This window comes from Drosophila biarmipes, chromosome 3L, assembly GCF_025231255.1.
Source record: "Drosophila biarmipes strain raj3 chromosome 3L, RU_DBia_V1.1, whole genome shotgun sequence".
In the NCBI taxonomy this organism is placed as follows: domain Eukaryota; kingdom Metazoa; phylum Arthropoda; class Insecta; order Diptera; family Drosophilidae; genus Drosophila; species Drosophila biarmipes.
The window spans coordinates 11,280,340-11,297,222 of record NC_066613.1 but is presented as its reverse complement, the minus strand read 5'-3'; the positions used below and the strand labels follow the sequence as shown (position 1 = coordinate 11,297,222).

Below are 16,883 nucleotides of genomic sequence, written 5' to 3'. Positions count from 1 at the left end.
AAAAAGCATTCAACTTTTATTTTGTTTTGCGACAAAACAAATAAGTTGGCAGTAAAAAAAGCACAAAAATGCTGAAAGCAGGAGTGGGGCCAAAAGAGTGATGCGGGGCAGAAGAGATAACATTAGGGAAGACCCAATTGCATTTAAAAGAAAACAATGAAAGGCGAAAGTTGTGGGGGGGGGGGGGGAGGTGGCACGTACTCTGTTTACTTTTTATAGCCAAATCAAATGGCTTGGCCGTGACGGTTCCTTAATTAAAAATGCAAATTTCCCTTTAATTTTAATGGGCCCTCGTCGAGGGGGAGAACGAGCGCAAGATAGTCCGAACAGCTTTCGATTGATTCTAATTGATCCCCCTGACATGGATGCCAGTCATCCAGTCCCCAGTCATCCATCAATTGTTGATTCGATAAACAAATGCATTGATTGCTCGGCCCAAGTAGGGCGAATGCTAATGACCATGTTGTTCAGGTGGGAATTGGTCAAGTTAGCCCGGCGTGCACGTAATGTTAATCGTTGTTGTCGGGGGACGCAGTCTGCCTAAGGGATAACTAGTTCTCCGATGATTGATGTTTGCCTCACTCTTTAATGGCACTTTGGCTTGTCGCGAAACTCGTTTTCCACTTCTCAACCATTAAGCTTATCCAACATAATCCGCTCGATCACAAAATCTGCAGTCCTTTGGGACGCACACTGCGTATACGTGATATGCGTGGACATGCCAAGGATTTCGAGAGCCTGAAGCAATATGCAATGCTAGCACCGGGCGGTGCGGTCCCACGGAATCCAAAGACGGCTCAAAGCGGAGCACGAATAGAGGGCACTAGAGCTCCGTGAAAGGAAAACGCATTTCAATTTGCATATCAGACCGCGACAACGCTCGCTGATGGCCGGTGAAACTGGTCTTCAAGGCAATTTCTGGTCGCCGAAATTTCGCAATGGAGGCGAAAATTGCTGAGGTGCTTCCTCGAGTGCCGCAACCCGATTGGGTTGGAATTCCATCTCCCGATAGTCCATCCTTTGCGTTGGCCCTTCTTTCCATTTGCATTTAAATCAACTTCAGGCTAGGAAGTAACTAGTTGCGAATTGCCGGAGTTCAGGCCAAAAGTACAGTTTTTATTTATTTGTATGTCAATGTAGTAAATGTTACCTTTTTTTTTATAGCAATGACGAACGACACAAGACAGAGTTTTAAAACTATGCTTTTAAATAATATTTATACATTTCGTTGGTATTTATTTAAAATCGTTGAAAAATCATTTGTACATCTTATGGCTCACAGAATTTCCGGTTAACAAATGCCCTTTGTGAAATTTTTCCTTTGCTATTTACTTAACTCCTTATTTTTTTAAAAGCCATATGCACATTCGGTTGAACATTTTACATATTTACTTGTTACTGCGAAAAGTCAAAAGCAAACATTGACTTTCTCTTGGAAAAAGCATGTTATTTATAACTTGGTTTTCAAAAAAATTGTAAAGGCATTTATTTTTGATCTAATTTATTTATATTCTGGTTTTGAGCCAATTGCAAATTGCCTCTATGCACTTATACTAGCAATAGCTACTGGTCCTTAAGCTATGAGGATGTTTATTTACAAATTTTCGGGGAAAAGAGTATTCATTTATAATTGGTATGGTGATTTAGGTTTTATTGTATAGGTGATTGGCCTTCGTGATCTAATATAAGAAAGGAGCTTTTAAAATTGGTCCGCACTTAAAAAATCTGGAGCTGTGCCAAGGAGTTCAGTCAACATCAGCCCTCAGTTTGCTGGTTTAAAAAAATGCTAGTGTAGGGTACTTTTTATTTGAAACATATCTCTTGTTTCATGATCTCCTTTAACACCGCTTGCCTTTTTATTGGTTACTAAGTTCTGCATAAATTATGCAAAGGGCTGAAATGCGCGGGTGGACGTGTAAAAACATATTATATGTTCGTGTGTTTATGGGGCAAATGGCTTGATAAGAAGTGCGTAAAGGCGGGAGCGGTGGCCAGCTGCTTGAATTTATTTGATTTCTCACAGTCGCAAGTCACAGGTGACATTTTTACGGCCAATCTGAGCGATGGAGGCCCCGGACTGGGGGAGCACCCCAACCCGGCTCTGCTAACCAGAATAACAACGAGTCCTGAGCACGGATGGCTAAGGAACTGGGGATCCGAGGCCACGACACGACCATAAAACGATTGGCATTCTCAAGGCCAACATCCGTTGCCCATGGAATTGCCTTTGAGTTGGTCTTTGGTCTAAGATCCCTTTGCCGCACTGTAATCTGGTTTTCTGCCTTTCGAGTGGGGTGCGGAGTGCCTCCAGGAACCGCCCACTGACAGTCAGTCAGACGTTTGTGGCTAGGATTTTCAAATTTCTCCAGAGACCCACAACAGAAGGGGCGCCACTAGAGGTTGCCTTTCAATTTACCTCGATGTCTGGTTATGATTTCGGCCCGTGCAGTTGCTCACTTAACTTTTGTCAATAATTCAGGGCCCACTGGGAGCCGAGCGGGGAAGCAGGCTGGTTGGAAGGCATCCTAATGCAGGCCAAAAAATTAATTGCTTTTCAATTAAGCGACGGACGGTTAGGGAGGCCGACCAAAAAAATCACTTCGTTGGAGCTTCACGGATTCAGAAACCGCAATTGGGGGCCCGGGGATTTGGATTGTAGCAAAGACCGGGACCGAAAACCAGGCCGCCAGCAACGTAATTAATTCCCTATTCACAGAGGGTCCTGCAGGATTTCTAGGGCGGAAAGTTTGCCCTTGTAGTTTGTATTTTATTGAATTACTATAATATCTGTTGTAAACTCATGACAAGTAAAGTAATCTTTTGAAACTTTTAAAAAGACATCTGCAAGGTGAAATTGTTATTTTACAAGTTAATAGAGTGTAAAGTCTGCCGTGATGCTTTGCCTAAATAATTCATGAAAGCCCCCTCATTTAAATATAAATGTACAAAAAACGGCAAGTTCCTACTCAAAGTTGCGAAAGAACTTTTCGCTCTGTCATTTCCCCGAAACATAACCTATTTAGAATAATCTATTCGACGGAGAAACTTTTCGTGGCCTTTCGCCGGAAGAGTATTTATCGATTCATTATCATATCGCTAACAACGGCCCAGGGTCTTCGCCATCGCCACCGTCATCATCGTTATGTGGGCAGCGCGGAGCCACCTCCACTCTCCGGTTCACCCAACCCAGCGATAGCGATGCAACCCCATGTCGGGGTCGAACAGACCGCGGCCACACCGCGGTTCAAATATCATTAAAATGCAAAAATTGACGTGCTACGTGGAGGAGGATGTTCGAAGGATGGGTTCGGGGGGCTGTGCTCGGAGCTCGGATAATAAGTGGGCGGGGCCCTCGGTTCTGGTTTAGCGGAGATCCCGGCCATGAAGAGAGCATTTAATTAATTTCGTTTGTTGTCTTGGTACGTTGATTAAAGCGCCATTTACAACAGTTTGCCTGCATTTAAGTCAGCGCTAAGTGAGTTGCTTATTAATTTGCATAGACTATGCCAAAGTGCTCTCGCTCCTTTTCGAAAAAGTATTTACTTTTTAAGTGAACATGCTGTAGACTTGAATCTGCATAATGATAAATGGAAATTGAGACGAGCCGGGGTATAATCCCGTGGAAGGCTGCCAGCTGGGGTATCGTGGCAACCCCGGATAACTTAATCGCTCTAAAACAGCTGCCGCGGAAAGGTCAAGTTCTCAATTTGCCAGAGGTTCCTTTTTCTTCAGATTAGTCTTTCACTTTTGCGGAGGGTTTCAATAACAGTTTTAATTTGTTTCAAATGAACTTAGTCCTTGAGGTTAACGCAAATTACACGATATTGATTAAAGTTAATTAATCTTAAGTGCCTACACAATGTTTTTCTGCGACTTCAGTCAATTCTATTTCTTGAAAATATTAATCACATTTTAAAAGAATTCAGAAAAAGCTAATTTTTGTGTGCATGTTTTTCAATATTTCCTTTTTCCCTCATTTAGAATTCCACGAACATAAAACTCAGAAGCTTCTAAGGTTCCCATGTTTTCCCAAGTCGCTATAAAAAATTTACGCCCTGACGCTTTGGTATGATTTATATTGTAGAAGATTTCTTCCTCGCTTTTGCCTTCAATTTGCTTTAAAAGCTGGCCCAGATCGAGGATATCCTTTAAAAGGGATACCCTGCATTCCGAGACAATTTTCCGGTTGCCAGTTTTGGCCATGTTAAAGCGTTTATTCGGGCTTCAGCTGACCGAAACGGCAGCCAATTGTTTTTGGGTCTTGGGAGCGTTGGCTGGCAAATCGTCTCGGATCCCTCATTATGACTGACGACGGGCAAGGACACTTTCCAGTGCACTGCCTTCTGATAAGGACAGTGATAAAGACAAAGGCGATGGGCGGGCGCACAGGACAACAAACCCGTGGAGCGGCACTTAGCCGGCTGAGATTGCTCTCCAAGAGCTGAATTTATGAAGCCATTGTCTCCTGCTTAGCCGCAAACGACTTGCAGGGAAGCTGCAGTAAATGGTCAATTAATTATGGTCACTGCCCCTTGAACCGCCGCGCACACATGCTGCCAAGTGCAACGGGGATGTATCTAAATCGTGAAGAACATGAACTCAGAAATATAAAAATAGTATCCCGCGATATCAATTGACAATTTGAATGTGGTTTTCTTTATTAAATCGATTATCTTTTGTTCTTAACTTTTAGTTTTATTATTACCAAATAGAAAATAGTTTATAACGCTTTTTATTTGATCTCAAAGTAAATGAGGATTTGAATTAAGTTCAAAAATATTTTGTAAATAAAAGCAAATATTTTTCTAGCCAGGTAATAATAGGAGAATACTGTCTGAACCAGCAGAAGTTCTCCAACTAAAGTGTTTTCCAGATAATATTGCCTTGGTACTTTGCGATCGAATTTTTGTGCCATCCCTGAAGTGCAGCAAAGTATGCAATAGAAACCAGAGACGACAACTTAAGGACGACGAGGGACGGGGCATTGGCTCCATGTATAGTCGCAATAAAATTCATTGATTTTTATACGGTTCGAAAATTGGTGGGGCTTGCCATATGCCGCAATCCATATGTGTGCGAGCCGCCGACGTCGCCGCGTGTTATGCAAGGACATCCGAGCAGCCACAGGGGATGCGGCGCAGGACGCAGGACCCGGGACACAGGACACGGCCGGGACCAAGGTTGTGCAAACAAATGGCGTCAGAAGACAAGGGAAATTGGTTTTGTTATTGTTGCTGCGGCTGCCTGAAAAAGGTTAAACGCCTAAACAAGTGAGCAATGCCAAACAAGGAAAAGGCACAAAATGAGCCATACAAACAACGATAAAGGAACTGGGCCAAAAAAGGGTTTAACGGGGCGTTGAGGGGGCAAACTTTGAATCTACTGATTATCCTTGAAGTGGAATATGAAAGTCCATCAGCAAACTGTGCACACAAAGGCTTAGAGATTCGCAGAGAGGTGCTCTTCCTTTCACTTCTGAGCAAAACTTGATTTCAAATGAATGTTCAAGGTCGCCTTGAAAGAGGAGGGAGAATATTCATACGAAAATCTAAATATTATAATAGTCAACGCAATTTTCTATTTAATACTTAGCCAAAAAGCCTCCTTTTATAGTGATTTTTCACATATTAATTTAGTAAATAGTTAAGATGGAGGTGGCTTGAGTATGAAGGACCACACGTTCTTTACTTCCCCATTCACGTGTTATTTTCTAGAAGCCATATTTTGTATTTACTTACCCATAACTCTTTCTTAGCAGAAATAAAATATGGGTTGTCGAAAGGATAAAGGATAGGCGAAGAAAAGCTGAAGCGGGCGGCAAGAAAACATTCTTCAAGGCCCGAAAGATAATCGGAAAACACGAACTGCGAGTGGTAAATGAAATTATTGTCCTTGCATATGCCAAATGAAAATTGTGAGTAAACAAGCCGAAGAAAGGAAAGGCTGACAGGACGGCCAGCCAGACAGCCAGACTGAGCCCGAGTGTCCTCGTTAGGCACACCTCCTGTCATTGGTTTTAGTCCTGTAAACTAAGGCTGCGGCCGGCACGCCCCCGGCCAAAACGCCCCCATATGTCGCTCACTCGTAAGTTCAACGCTGCTGTGTCCTTGGCATTTGCATTTTTATTTCAGCCCCGGCTTGCGTTTCGGTTATTACTACTGGGATGGGGCGGTGGGCGGTGGGCGGACTGCCAACTCGTGACAACTGCGAGTGCATATAATTCTCGAAAGTTTCAGCTGTTTCAGCAGCACTCGGCTGCCAAAAAGCTTATGGTAAATTATTAAGCATTTAGGTTCAGGCCCCAGCTGGGGAATGACCAGGAAATGTCCTGGCGTTGTCCTGGCCAAGTTTAACTGGTCCAGTTATCCTTATCTTAAGGTCGCAGGCCAGGCAGGAAAATTGCTTCGTTAGTTTTCTGGAACCCATGTCTTTTAAACGTTACAAGTGTAGGCGAACATGGCAAAACAGGCCTTAAAAGGGTAACCGAAATACCTTTTGACGAAGTCTTACTTAAAGAAAAAAAAGTTATAACTTAATAATTGTTTAATTTATGTTTTTCTTTATTATTAAAAAAGGGTAACAATTATTTGGTTTTGCATACATGATTCTGTTATGACCTCTGAAACATGCACGGCTTTTGACCTTTTTATTTAAATGGATTTATCTAAAAAAGTATTGAAAACCTAATAATCATTTAATTTTAAAATTCATAATATGTAAAGGCCTGACATATTTGTCTATATTTAAGTAAATCCATTTCGTTTTTCAAAAATTCTTTGGAGTTCTTTTTATTTGAAAATAATTCTGTTAGCAGTTGGCACTTTATGAGTATTTAACATTTTTTCACATTTTATTTACAAGTTAAAAAAAAATGTATTAAGAGGACATAGGTTAATTAAATGCCTAGAAAGTATCTAATTATCCTTTGTTTCTCAACAATGTCCCTGTAAAACAACACTTTATATATATTTTAGGTATTCCCTTAAAGAGCCATATGTAGTTTAAAAAACGAATAAACAATAATCCCGGCAATATTGCACTCGAACAGCTTAGACTGCTGGCAATCAAAGGAAATTGCCTCTTATTGTTGTTTTCATTGTCGAGCACAATTTTCCCGGATCATAATTGGCCCGGGCTCTTTTTGCGTGTGCGAGTGGCGGACATCGTGGCAATTGTAATTGCTGGCCATATTCAAATTGTATTTTTTAGGGACTTTAGAGCTCGTTGAGGAAACCCTTAGCCCACACACAGCCGAGGCTCCGTTGTGGGGGACCTTTGGTCTCTGGACCTGAATCCGAATCTGATGGCTCTTTGGCTGCACGCCTCGTTGAACTTTAGCCAAAAGTGGCCGTGTAATTTATATGAAATTCGTTTTGGTTTTTCTACGTTTTCTACGTTTTTTTCGGCCCTCTACTTTAAGTGGCTCGTGTTAGCAAACATTTCAATTTTCGAATAGACTGTCAGGCCTCCATGGGGAAAAATTGGAGGGGAAAACACGTCCAACTGGAGGCAAAGCCATCGAAACGGGGCCATCGGTAGGCTGACTTGTTTACATTTTGGCTCGACCGGCTGTGTTTGCCTTGGGATCAGAGAGGAGGTGGCCGAAAGGGCAGGGGGCACGGCCATCAGGGCCGTAAATTCATGCTAAAACAATCTTATTAATGGCTATAAGGGCCCTTCTGCCCCAATCTTTCTAATAATGTTTAACTGCGATTTTTATATGCGATTTCTGTTTTGCCATTCACTTTTTCCTTTTTGATGAAATATTACCGCCTGGATTTCCTGTTGCCGTTGCCGGTTTTGTTGTTGCTCGCCAATTTTAGCCATTTAGTTTGATTTCAGCGTTATCTTTATGCGAATGCCGCTGACGCTTATCGCCGGTTCTGTCCACACAGACCCTAATGGGCTTAGCCCGGTGGAATCGGGATCGGAATCGGGGGTTTCGGGGCAGGAGCTCCCCCGAGAAATTTTTTTATTTTTGTCGTTTATATTGAGCGTTATAATTCAGTCGGGGTTTTTCGGGGAGCATATATTAAGTCACAAAGATGGTAGTTGAACATAACAGCTTAATTTTTATTAAATATTTTAAGCTGTAACAGTACACCATGTGTGTTACATTACGAGTACTTACCAGACAGATTTATATCTCTTGATTGTCAATATATTTTATTTTAAAATATTAAAAAGCAAAAAAAGTTTAAGACCCACAATAAATCACAAGCCAAAGAGTATTTAAATTTCCCCGCTCAATAAGCTTCATTTTATTTTTGCCCATTTATGACTATTACTTCGATGCAGATGTATGTGGATTTTGATAAATGCGATTCGGTTTGTGCGCATACATTCGCTCGATATTTATGTGTCCATCGTAAATGTGGCAAATACTCGCGCTGAGTGAGTCAGTTACTGGACGACATGCCCTCGATTCGAGTGCAACGTGAGCCCAAATGGAAATAACTCTCTAATTAGTTGCCGGGCATATAAATCAACAAATAAATTAGTCTGCCGCAGCACTCAGGCGAACGAGTATGTTTCTTGGCCCGAGAGTCGGATGCGTATGAATAATTTTCAACCCGACATTTCAGCGATATGCAAAGTGGCTGCTTACGAGTGAGGCAAGAATTTAAAGTGCCAGCTATGGCAGCGGAAAAACAGCAAAAAATGGGAAAATCTCGCAGAAAATTTTAATTAAATTCCGCGTCATCAATCGATCCATGACACTGACACAGACACTGAACACATGTTCCCACGGATTGTGTTCATCTGTCGGATCTCCTAATCTGCTGAGTAATTTCCTCGGCGGCGAATAAAACTTTCTTCTTTCTTCTGCCCCCGCCTTTTTTTTTGAAGCGAAACTAACGTCCAAGTTGTGCGCGAACTTTGTAATTGATTATCATAAAAATAGCCATGTTAATTAGTGCAAAAAGCTGGTTGAGGAGCTCGGCGGCATTGATCATTGGCCACTCCGGCCACGTCATTAGTGGAGGGAAATCTTGTGCCCTGCTAATGGCATAGTTTCCGTCTGCTCTGCGAAGTGCCAGGTTTTCCGACGGTTTCCCGGAACTTTCCCAGGGCGAAAATGCTTGAAAAGTAGTTAATGCCGACTGCCGGCACGCAAAACAGCTTAACCAACTTTACTCGCGGCTGCGGCTGGGCGAAATATATATATTTTCGCTGGAAATCTGTTATTAAATTCGAAATCTGCGTTAAATCGATGATTTCTATGTGTTTAAAGACCTTACTAAATAAGTAAAGGCCATTGTCATACAATTTCTATCCAGATATGCGTTGGCATGCAATTATGCAAATAGCATTTGAATGTTTTTCGATTGTCACTGGCTATTACCAAAGCTTTATTTACTTTCTGCTTAAACATTTTTTGATTGTTTTTTTTAAGTACTTCCGATCAAAGGTTTTCATTTAACTTTATTCTAGATTAATATAATAGTTTAGCAGTCAATTAGAGGTAAATGAAATGGAAAGAAAAAATAAATACAAATAAATTCCTTACAGTTATTCTCTCAGAAAACAGGTCTTCTTTAATGTGCTCACCCAGAACACATTCAATTTGTTTTTTATTTAATTCTGCCTTTGCCGTGGCCGCCGTAAACGGGAAATCAAAAAGGCTTTTGGGCGAATGCGAGTAGGAAAGGACCAAGAGGTTGTCCTTTTTGACTATCCTGCGCACCCATAAACTGCCTGACAGTCCATTGAGATACGCTTTAACTGCATCTTTAAGCCCCAAGCGATGAGGAATTCATTAATGGTTTTTGCCCTCTGGACGTTGCATTCACCTTGTCGCCGTAAAACTCCCCAAGCGCCTATAAGTAGGCCATATACTAGCACTTATAGGAGGAGCCGAGCAGTTTGTCGTGGATGGGCTGTTGTTGCTCCTGGGATTGCGGGGAGCAAAATAAAATCCCATTAAAGTGAGCGTTTGTTCTCGCCCTGGCCATATCGCCTTGTTTCATTATGTCACGGGCTCAAAGATAAACCGTTGCCGCAGAAGACGCTGAGGCGACAGGGAGTCAATGCACAGGAAAAAATCTGAAACGATTATAATTATATATCAGTTCCGGAGTCTCCTTATCGTATTATAATATGGAGTACTCAAGAAATATTTTTTATTCTATTCTATTCTATTCTATTTAGCATTTTATTACATTTTAGATCCATGAAATACTACTCCTTATTTTTCAAAAAATTTAATATTTATTCTTGCTTATCATAAAATATAATAAAAATATTATTTTGTTATTCGTTTTTAAAACATTTCCTAAATCTTTAGATTGTTCTCTTATGTTGCAAAAGCTTAAGAGACCTGCCACAATAGATATAATTTGTTTCGTGATAAATACAGAGCTTATCATATTTCCAGCTTACTTCCTAATTTCCCCCAGTGTAGGCCATAAAGGCGAACAAAAAATGGTGACAAATGCATCAAAATTAAAATTACGAAGTGCCGCAGATCAGGGGTTTACGAGGATGGGATGGGCTGGTCGCCGGCAGGATGACACACTCAAGCTGCTTTGTGCTGCTTGTTAGTAATGATAATGGGAGTGCGGCGCGTGAGCCTGGCTGAAGGACAATGGAGTCGGGTCGGAGGACCAGGACCAGGAACCAGGAGTCACCGACCAGGAACCGGAATCCGGAATGATGCCGATGATGATGTCGGCGACACTCGGGGCTTGCCAATGCCGGGTGCTGGTAACGGTTTTGACGGAGTTTACGGCTCCCGCCTGCCAAGCGATGGATAAATGCGTTCATAAAAAGACGGGCAAAACAAAAATTGTTGGCAATTTTTTTTGTTTCGCACGTTGTTGTTCTCCCTTTACACAATATCCGGCATCCCTGGGCAGAGTTCTATTAATTTATCAACATGATTATATTCTCTTATATTCTCTCTCGGCGTTAGATTCTTTTGACATTCTTCCTGTTAACCGGATTGCAAAGCCTCCGGCCTCTGCTAAATTTTCTGTAAAATCTTGAGTAATTTTTAGCAATTTCTCCTGTCCTTCTTTCTTTGATAAATTGTTTTTTATACTGCCAAATAAACTGATATTTGAAATATGCATTTTTAATGCTTGGTGATTTATATTAAATTTATTTGACCACTTCCACCTCCGCAGCAGCTTCATTATTTTCGTAACAAAATTAATATTAACACAGTGGCATTTGCTATTAGTTTGGCAAACTTTGGTATAAGAAGTTAGCGCCAACAAGTGTTAATTTCCTTAGTTCTCAGAAGAATCTCTGAGGCATACTGCACAAACTTTTGCTTTTGTGTAATGACACAATGGTCTCAGGTTCTAATTAAGTTATGCCATCTGCAAAGTATTCGCCCCCTCGACTTGACTATATTAACCTTGTTATCTGTGGCCCGAGGTGTGCAGCATGTGTTCATTAAACGCAAGAATTCAATTTGTTACCTTGTAAAGTTGCCCCGATTTACTCCCCCAATCTCTGTGATTTTGGGGCGTTGCATTATCCGACTTTGGAGCGAATGTTCTACAGTTTTACTAGCATGCATCGGCATATTTGCCAAAACTTTTTCCGACCCTTGTCAGGCGAATCCAATTAAATTTGCATTTAGTTGCGTACGTGATCAGAAACCATCCAGCCATCGGCATATTTGCATCGTTGGTTTCTGGTTGGTTGTACGGCTGCCTGCCGAAACTTTCGACCTTCAGGGGAAGCAATAAAATTCCCTGAACTTCCTCCCATTGCATGAGATTAAATGCTGCCCGGGTCGGCACAATGGAGGGATTACCCATTGTTTTGGGTCTACTAGTATCTGGCAATTAACAATTGTTCCGATTGGTTGCAGCGCCTAATTGCAAGCCTGTATGGACAAAGGGCTTCTTTGGTGATGGCCATTTCGTAATGGTAAGTCGTTTTCAACTTCTGAACAGGATCAGGCCTTAAAAGGTCTCCACAGGGACTTACATTTAGCTTTAACGTTGGAAAACTTTAATGAGCATTACCCATGATGTTTAATAACCACATATTATTGATAATCATGAAGTCACCAACCTAATAGCATAGCATACTTTTTGACACATTATAATGGGTTTATGGCCTTGGTGATTTATTTAGTTTCCATTTAACCAACGAAATAATTTTTGGTGCACAAAGCTGAAATTTCCACGGCTTCAGAACACAACTGAGCCCTGGCTCAAAGCTGTCGGAAGAGCTACGGGTATCAAAGTTTTTGGAGATTTTCGTCTGGAAGACAACAACTGTCACATTGGCATTGTTTTTAATAAACTCAGTGGCCCTCTGAATCGGAAAGGGAGAGCTAGGAGCTCAGTTCCTTGGAGCTTGAAGCCGGGGAAGCGTGTCTGACAGCAACTAAAAATAAAAGCCAGTCCGGGCAACATCTTAATCCCTTTTGGCCAAAAAGCAGACAAACAAAGGGCAGAACACAAAAAGTAAAACCAAGTTTTTGGGGTGGGAACGAGGTCGATTGGGGGAAAGGGCGAATCGTGAGGTACCGGCAGAAAACTTAGTTTATAAGTCCGTTTATAAGTTGAGTTTTAGTAGTCAATTTTATGGGGTTTCTTACCATGCTGTTACATGACTATGATTCCTTTATTACCATCGATTTCCATGAACTTCAGCTAGAATGCTTAATGATGCAACTGTAATACTTTATGAAATAAATCTTTAAAATAGCAAAAAGCCTTTTATATAAAGAACCAATTTAAGACCATTAAAGTTTGCTTTTTCTTTAAGGGGAAAGGGTAAAATCTTTTTGTAAGTCTTTGCTTAAGTTCCCCTAATCCATTCCAACTAAGACCCTCTCCATTTCGGTTTGCTTTCAGAACCCAACGGCTCAGTCCATTTGCAATGAGCGGAATACTGCGCAAGGCTTTCTGAGCGGCCAAGGCGTTTTTGGCCAGGCCATCGAGTAAGGAGCTCAATTCCGGCGGCGACGGAAATGGATGCTTAAGTGGTGCGCATCCGAACCGGAACCACCGGCAGCAAGTCGAGCACACAACCACCACTCAACTCATTAGCCGCCGAGCCGTAATGATGGCAAACTTGAGCTGGATGAGCACCACCATCACCACCACCGTGGCCACCATCACCGAGACCCAGTTGCCGTTGGTCAGCACCACCACCAACTGGAGCCTGACCTCGCCGGCCACCACGAGCGTTATCCTGGCGGAGGACGATGACCGGAGTGGCGGGATCATACACAACCAGTTCGTGCAGATCTTCTTCTATGTCCTGTACGCCACCGTCTTCGTCCTGGGAGTCTTTGGTAATGTCCTGGTCTGCTATGTGGTCCTGAGGAACCGAGCCATGCAGACGGTGACGAATATATTCATTACGAATCTGGCCCTCTCCGACATCCTGCTGTGCGTCCTGGCGGTGCCCTTCACGCCGCTCTACACGTTCATGGGTCGCTGGGCCTTTGGAAGGAGCCTGTGCCACCTGGTGTCCTTCGCCCAGGGCTGCAGCATCTACATATCCACGCTGACGCTCACCTCGATCGCGATCGACCGCTACTTCGTGATCATCTACCCCTTCCATCCGCGCATGAAGCTCTCCACCTGCATCGGCATCATAGTGAGCATCTGGGTGATAGCCCTGCTGGCCACCGTGCCCTACGGCATGTACATGAAGATGACCAACGAGCTGGTCAACGGGACACAGTCTGCGAACGAGACCCTGGTGGAGGCCACTCTGATGCTGAACGGCAGCTTCGTAGCTCAGGGATCGGGATCGGGCTTCATCGAGCCGCCGGATGCCACCTCGGCGGCCCAGGCCTACATGCAGGTGATGACAGCGGGCTCGGCGGGTCCGGAGATGCCCTATGTGCGGGTGTACTGCGAGGAGAACTGGCCTTCGGAGCAGTACAGGAAGGTGTTCGGAGCCATCACCACCACGCTGCAGTTCGTGCTGCCCTTCTTCATCATCTCCATTTGCTACGTGTGGATCTCGGTGAAGCTGAACCAGCGGGCTAGGGCCAAGCCGGGATCGAAGTCCTCGAGGAGGGAGGAGGCGGATCGGGATCGCAAGAAGCGCACCAATCGCATGCTTATCGCCATGGTGGCCGTCTTTGGACTCAGCTGGCTGCCCATCAACGTGGTCAACATATTCGATGACTTCGACGACAAGTCCAACGAGTGGCGTTTCTACATCCTGTTCTTCTTCGTAGCCCACTCGATCGCCATGAGCTCCACCTGCTACAACCCCTTTCTGTACGCCTGGCTGAACGAGAACTTCCGCAAGGAGTTCAAGCACGTGCTGCCCTGCTTCAATCCCTCGAACAACAACATCATCAACATCACCAGGGGCTACAACCGGAGTGACCGGAACACCTGTGGCCCGCGTCTGCATCACGGCAAGAGGGATGGCGGGCTGGGCAGCCTGGATGTCGACGACCAGGACGAGAACGGCATCACCCAGGAGACGTGTCTGCCCAAGGAGAAGCTGCTGATCATTCCCAGGGAGCCGACCTACGGCAATGGCACCGGCGCCGTGTCGCCCATCCTCAGTGGACGGGGCATCAATGCGGCCCTCGTCCACGGCGGAGACCACCAGATGCACCAGCTCCAGTCGTCGCAGCATCAGCAGGTGGAGCTGACGAGGCGTATCCGCCGGCGGACGGACGAGACGGACGGGGACTACCTGGACTCCGGCGACGAGCAGACCGTGGAGATGCGCTTCAGCGAGACGCCGTTCGTGAGCACGGACAACACCACTGGGATCAGCATCCTCGAGACGAGCACGAGCAACTGCCAGGACTCGGATGTGATGGTCGAGCTGGGCGAGGGACTCGGAGCTGGTGGCGGGGGAGAGATCGGGAGGCGATTCAACTGAGATAGGGTGAGTAACTGAGGGGTTGTTTAATGAAATATCTCTAGTATATATCTTCGAGCGATAAATCTAACATCTTTACCATCTATAATATCTATGAACTCAATTTCATTCGAAAAAAGGCTGACTAGATTCTTGCATCATTCTAAACAATCTTATATTGAAACCCTGGAAAATTTATAAATTGTTGTATATAAGATCATCCCGATTATTATTTTTTCAACATACAAAATTCACAAAATGTTTTAAACACTTTGAGACATTAAATTGGATAACTTGGGTTTGATAAATAGCTTTTCATGCCAAACTGAAATGTGGAACTTCAAACCAGCTTCTCACAAATACATTTTTTTCTAATCTCCCGAGGTTCCGAAGAGCTACACATGCTTAAACGTAACTTCCTAGACCACATATAAGTTTATCAAACATCCCCTGGGAGGTTTCCCCACATTCCGCCAGCAAACAGCAGCTACATTTATCAATATCACAAAGAAATGCGCCCATATTCCACATCCTTTTAGTCGGAATGAGAGAGTCAAGTGGATTGCAAGCTCATCGCTTGATTGCGATTGTGCAGGAACGAAAATTGCTTACCGAATCACAGAGAATTCTGATGAAGGAATCATCCCTTTTCTTGTCCGGACAAAGAGCAGCCCATTAGTGGGAGCGGAATCGGAGCAAACCTGCATGAATTTTATAAAATGTGCAGTAAAAGCAATGCGAACTTGAGCATTCCCCCATCCAATCCCCTCGGCCACAAGGACCATCATCTGGCAGCAGATTTACCCAGTGTTTTGGGCCAAAATTTCATTTGTCGAGCTGCAGTCTGGGAAAGAACACTTACCTGCATAGTACATATTACCCGTGCCCCGGTGAGCAGTAAATCAAGTGCCATGAGTCAGCCAAGAGTTGCCTTCTGTCAGCGCACAAATCTCGACCTCCTGGCCGTCCCCTAAAAGTTCCGCTCTTCGAGGAGGTAATAAAAAGTATATGATATTTTTGGAGGGCCGCGACTGCTGTAACTTGGTTAGCAGTGCAACAGTTCTGACAGCTCTGATACTCTACTGAAATTTATGGGAAAAAGAACAAGATAATTGCATATTAAGAAGCAAGAAATCATATTTTGAGGGGTTTATTTCACTCTGAGGTCTTATGTGAGTGATGAACAGGAAATAGCATCTTATTTATATTTAAAAATATATAATTTCAATGGAGTCACTTCAGTCCAAGCCCATCAAATGGAATTATATACTATTAAATTGAATTTTGTACAACAAGTCCTTAAAATGCTTGCCACTTTTTGTAGCTGCTTGTTGAATAACTTCCTCTTGCCGATTTTATATATATTTAAATGACGCTTGAGTTTCCTGCGTATTGCATAAACTTACACAAATAATTTTCAAGAGCATAGCATCTTCCTCATAAGCCTCTTAGAAGGCACAAGAAAATCGTTACGCATAAGTTTCTCCTTTAAATGGCCAGCCGGAGAACTTTTGAAGTCCGCCGGAGGCTGTGGGACCGTGACGGATGGCCAGCTCTTGGTAATGGATTACAGAAATATGAAAAACGTGCCGACAATAAAGCGACCCTTTACGCTTCGGCCTCCCCCCTCTGCCCCTAGACGAAAATTGGACAGGTGCACAGCATAAATATGCTTAATATATGTACACAAATTACCAACTAAATTTGGCCAATAAATGCCAAGCAAAATTTCCATGACTTCGTGGCCCATTCTCGTTTGTAATCTTTGAATCTTATGTTATACAGATGTCGGGGCCAGAGTGTCCAGAATGGATCGTAAAGTTTATAAATACTTTTAACTCGATTAAGAGCCAAGGAAATGGAAAGCACTGCATAAGACATTTAGGCACTAAAATTTTAGTTAGAAACACTGGCAAAGAAACCTAAAAAATAGGTGTCTTTTGGAACTAATGAAGTGGAAAAAATGGGATAGGTATATGGCACTTTAATATATGTGCGGGAACATCTTAGTGGCTTTGCTCAATCTGGGACAACGCACACACTCAGTGAAATATCAACTAGCCAGAGGATGT

The 16,883-nt window shown here is 43.3% G+C and overlaps 1 protein-coding gene across 2 annotated transcripts in view; it reads left to right on the top strand.

Moving 5' to 3' along the window:
- The window catches only part of LOC108028716 (prolactin-releasing peptide receptor), a 32,512-nt gene that overhangs the window by 661 nt on the left and 14,968 nt on the right, over positions 1-16,883 (top strand). For both annotated transcript variants that reach the window (XM_017100672.3, XM_044095111.2), the window contains exon 2: positions 12,825-14,838. In XM_017100672.3, the coding sequence (XP_016956161.1) occupies positions 13,033-14,832 (1,800 nt within the window). In that variant the 5' untranslated portion in view covers positions 12,825-13,032 and the 3' untranslated portion in view covers positions 14,833-14,838. The remainder of the gene's footprint in view (positions 1-12,824; positions 14,839-16,883) is intronic.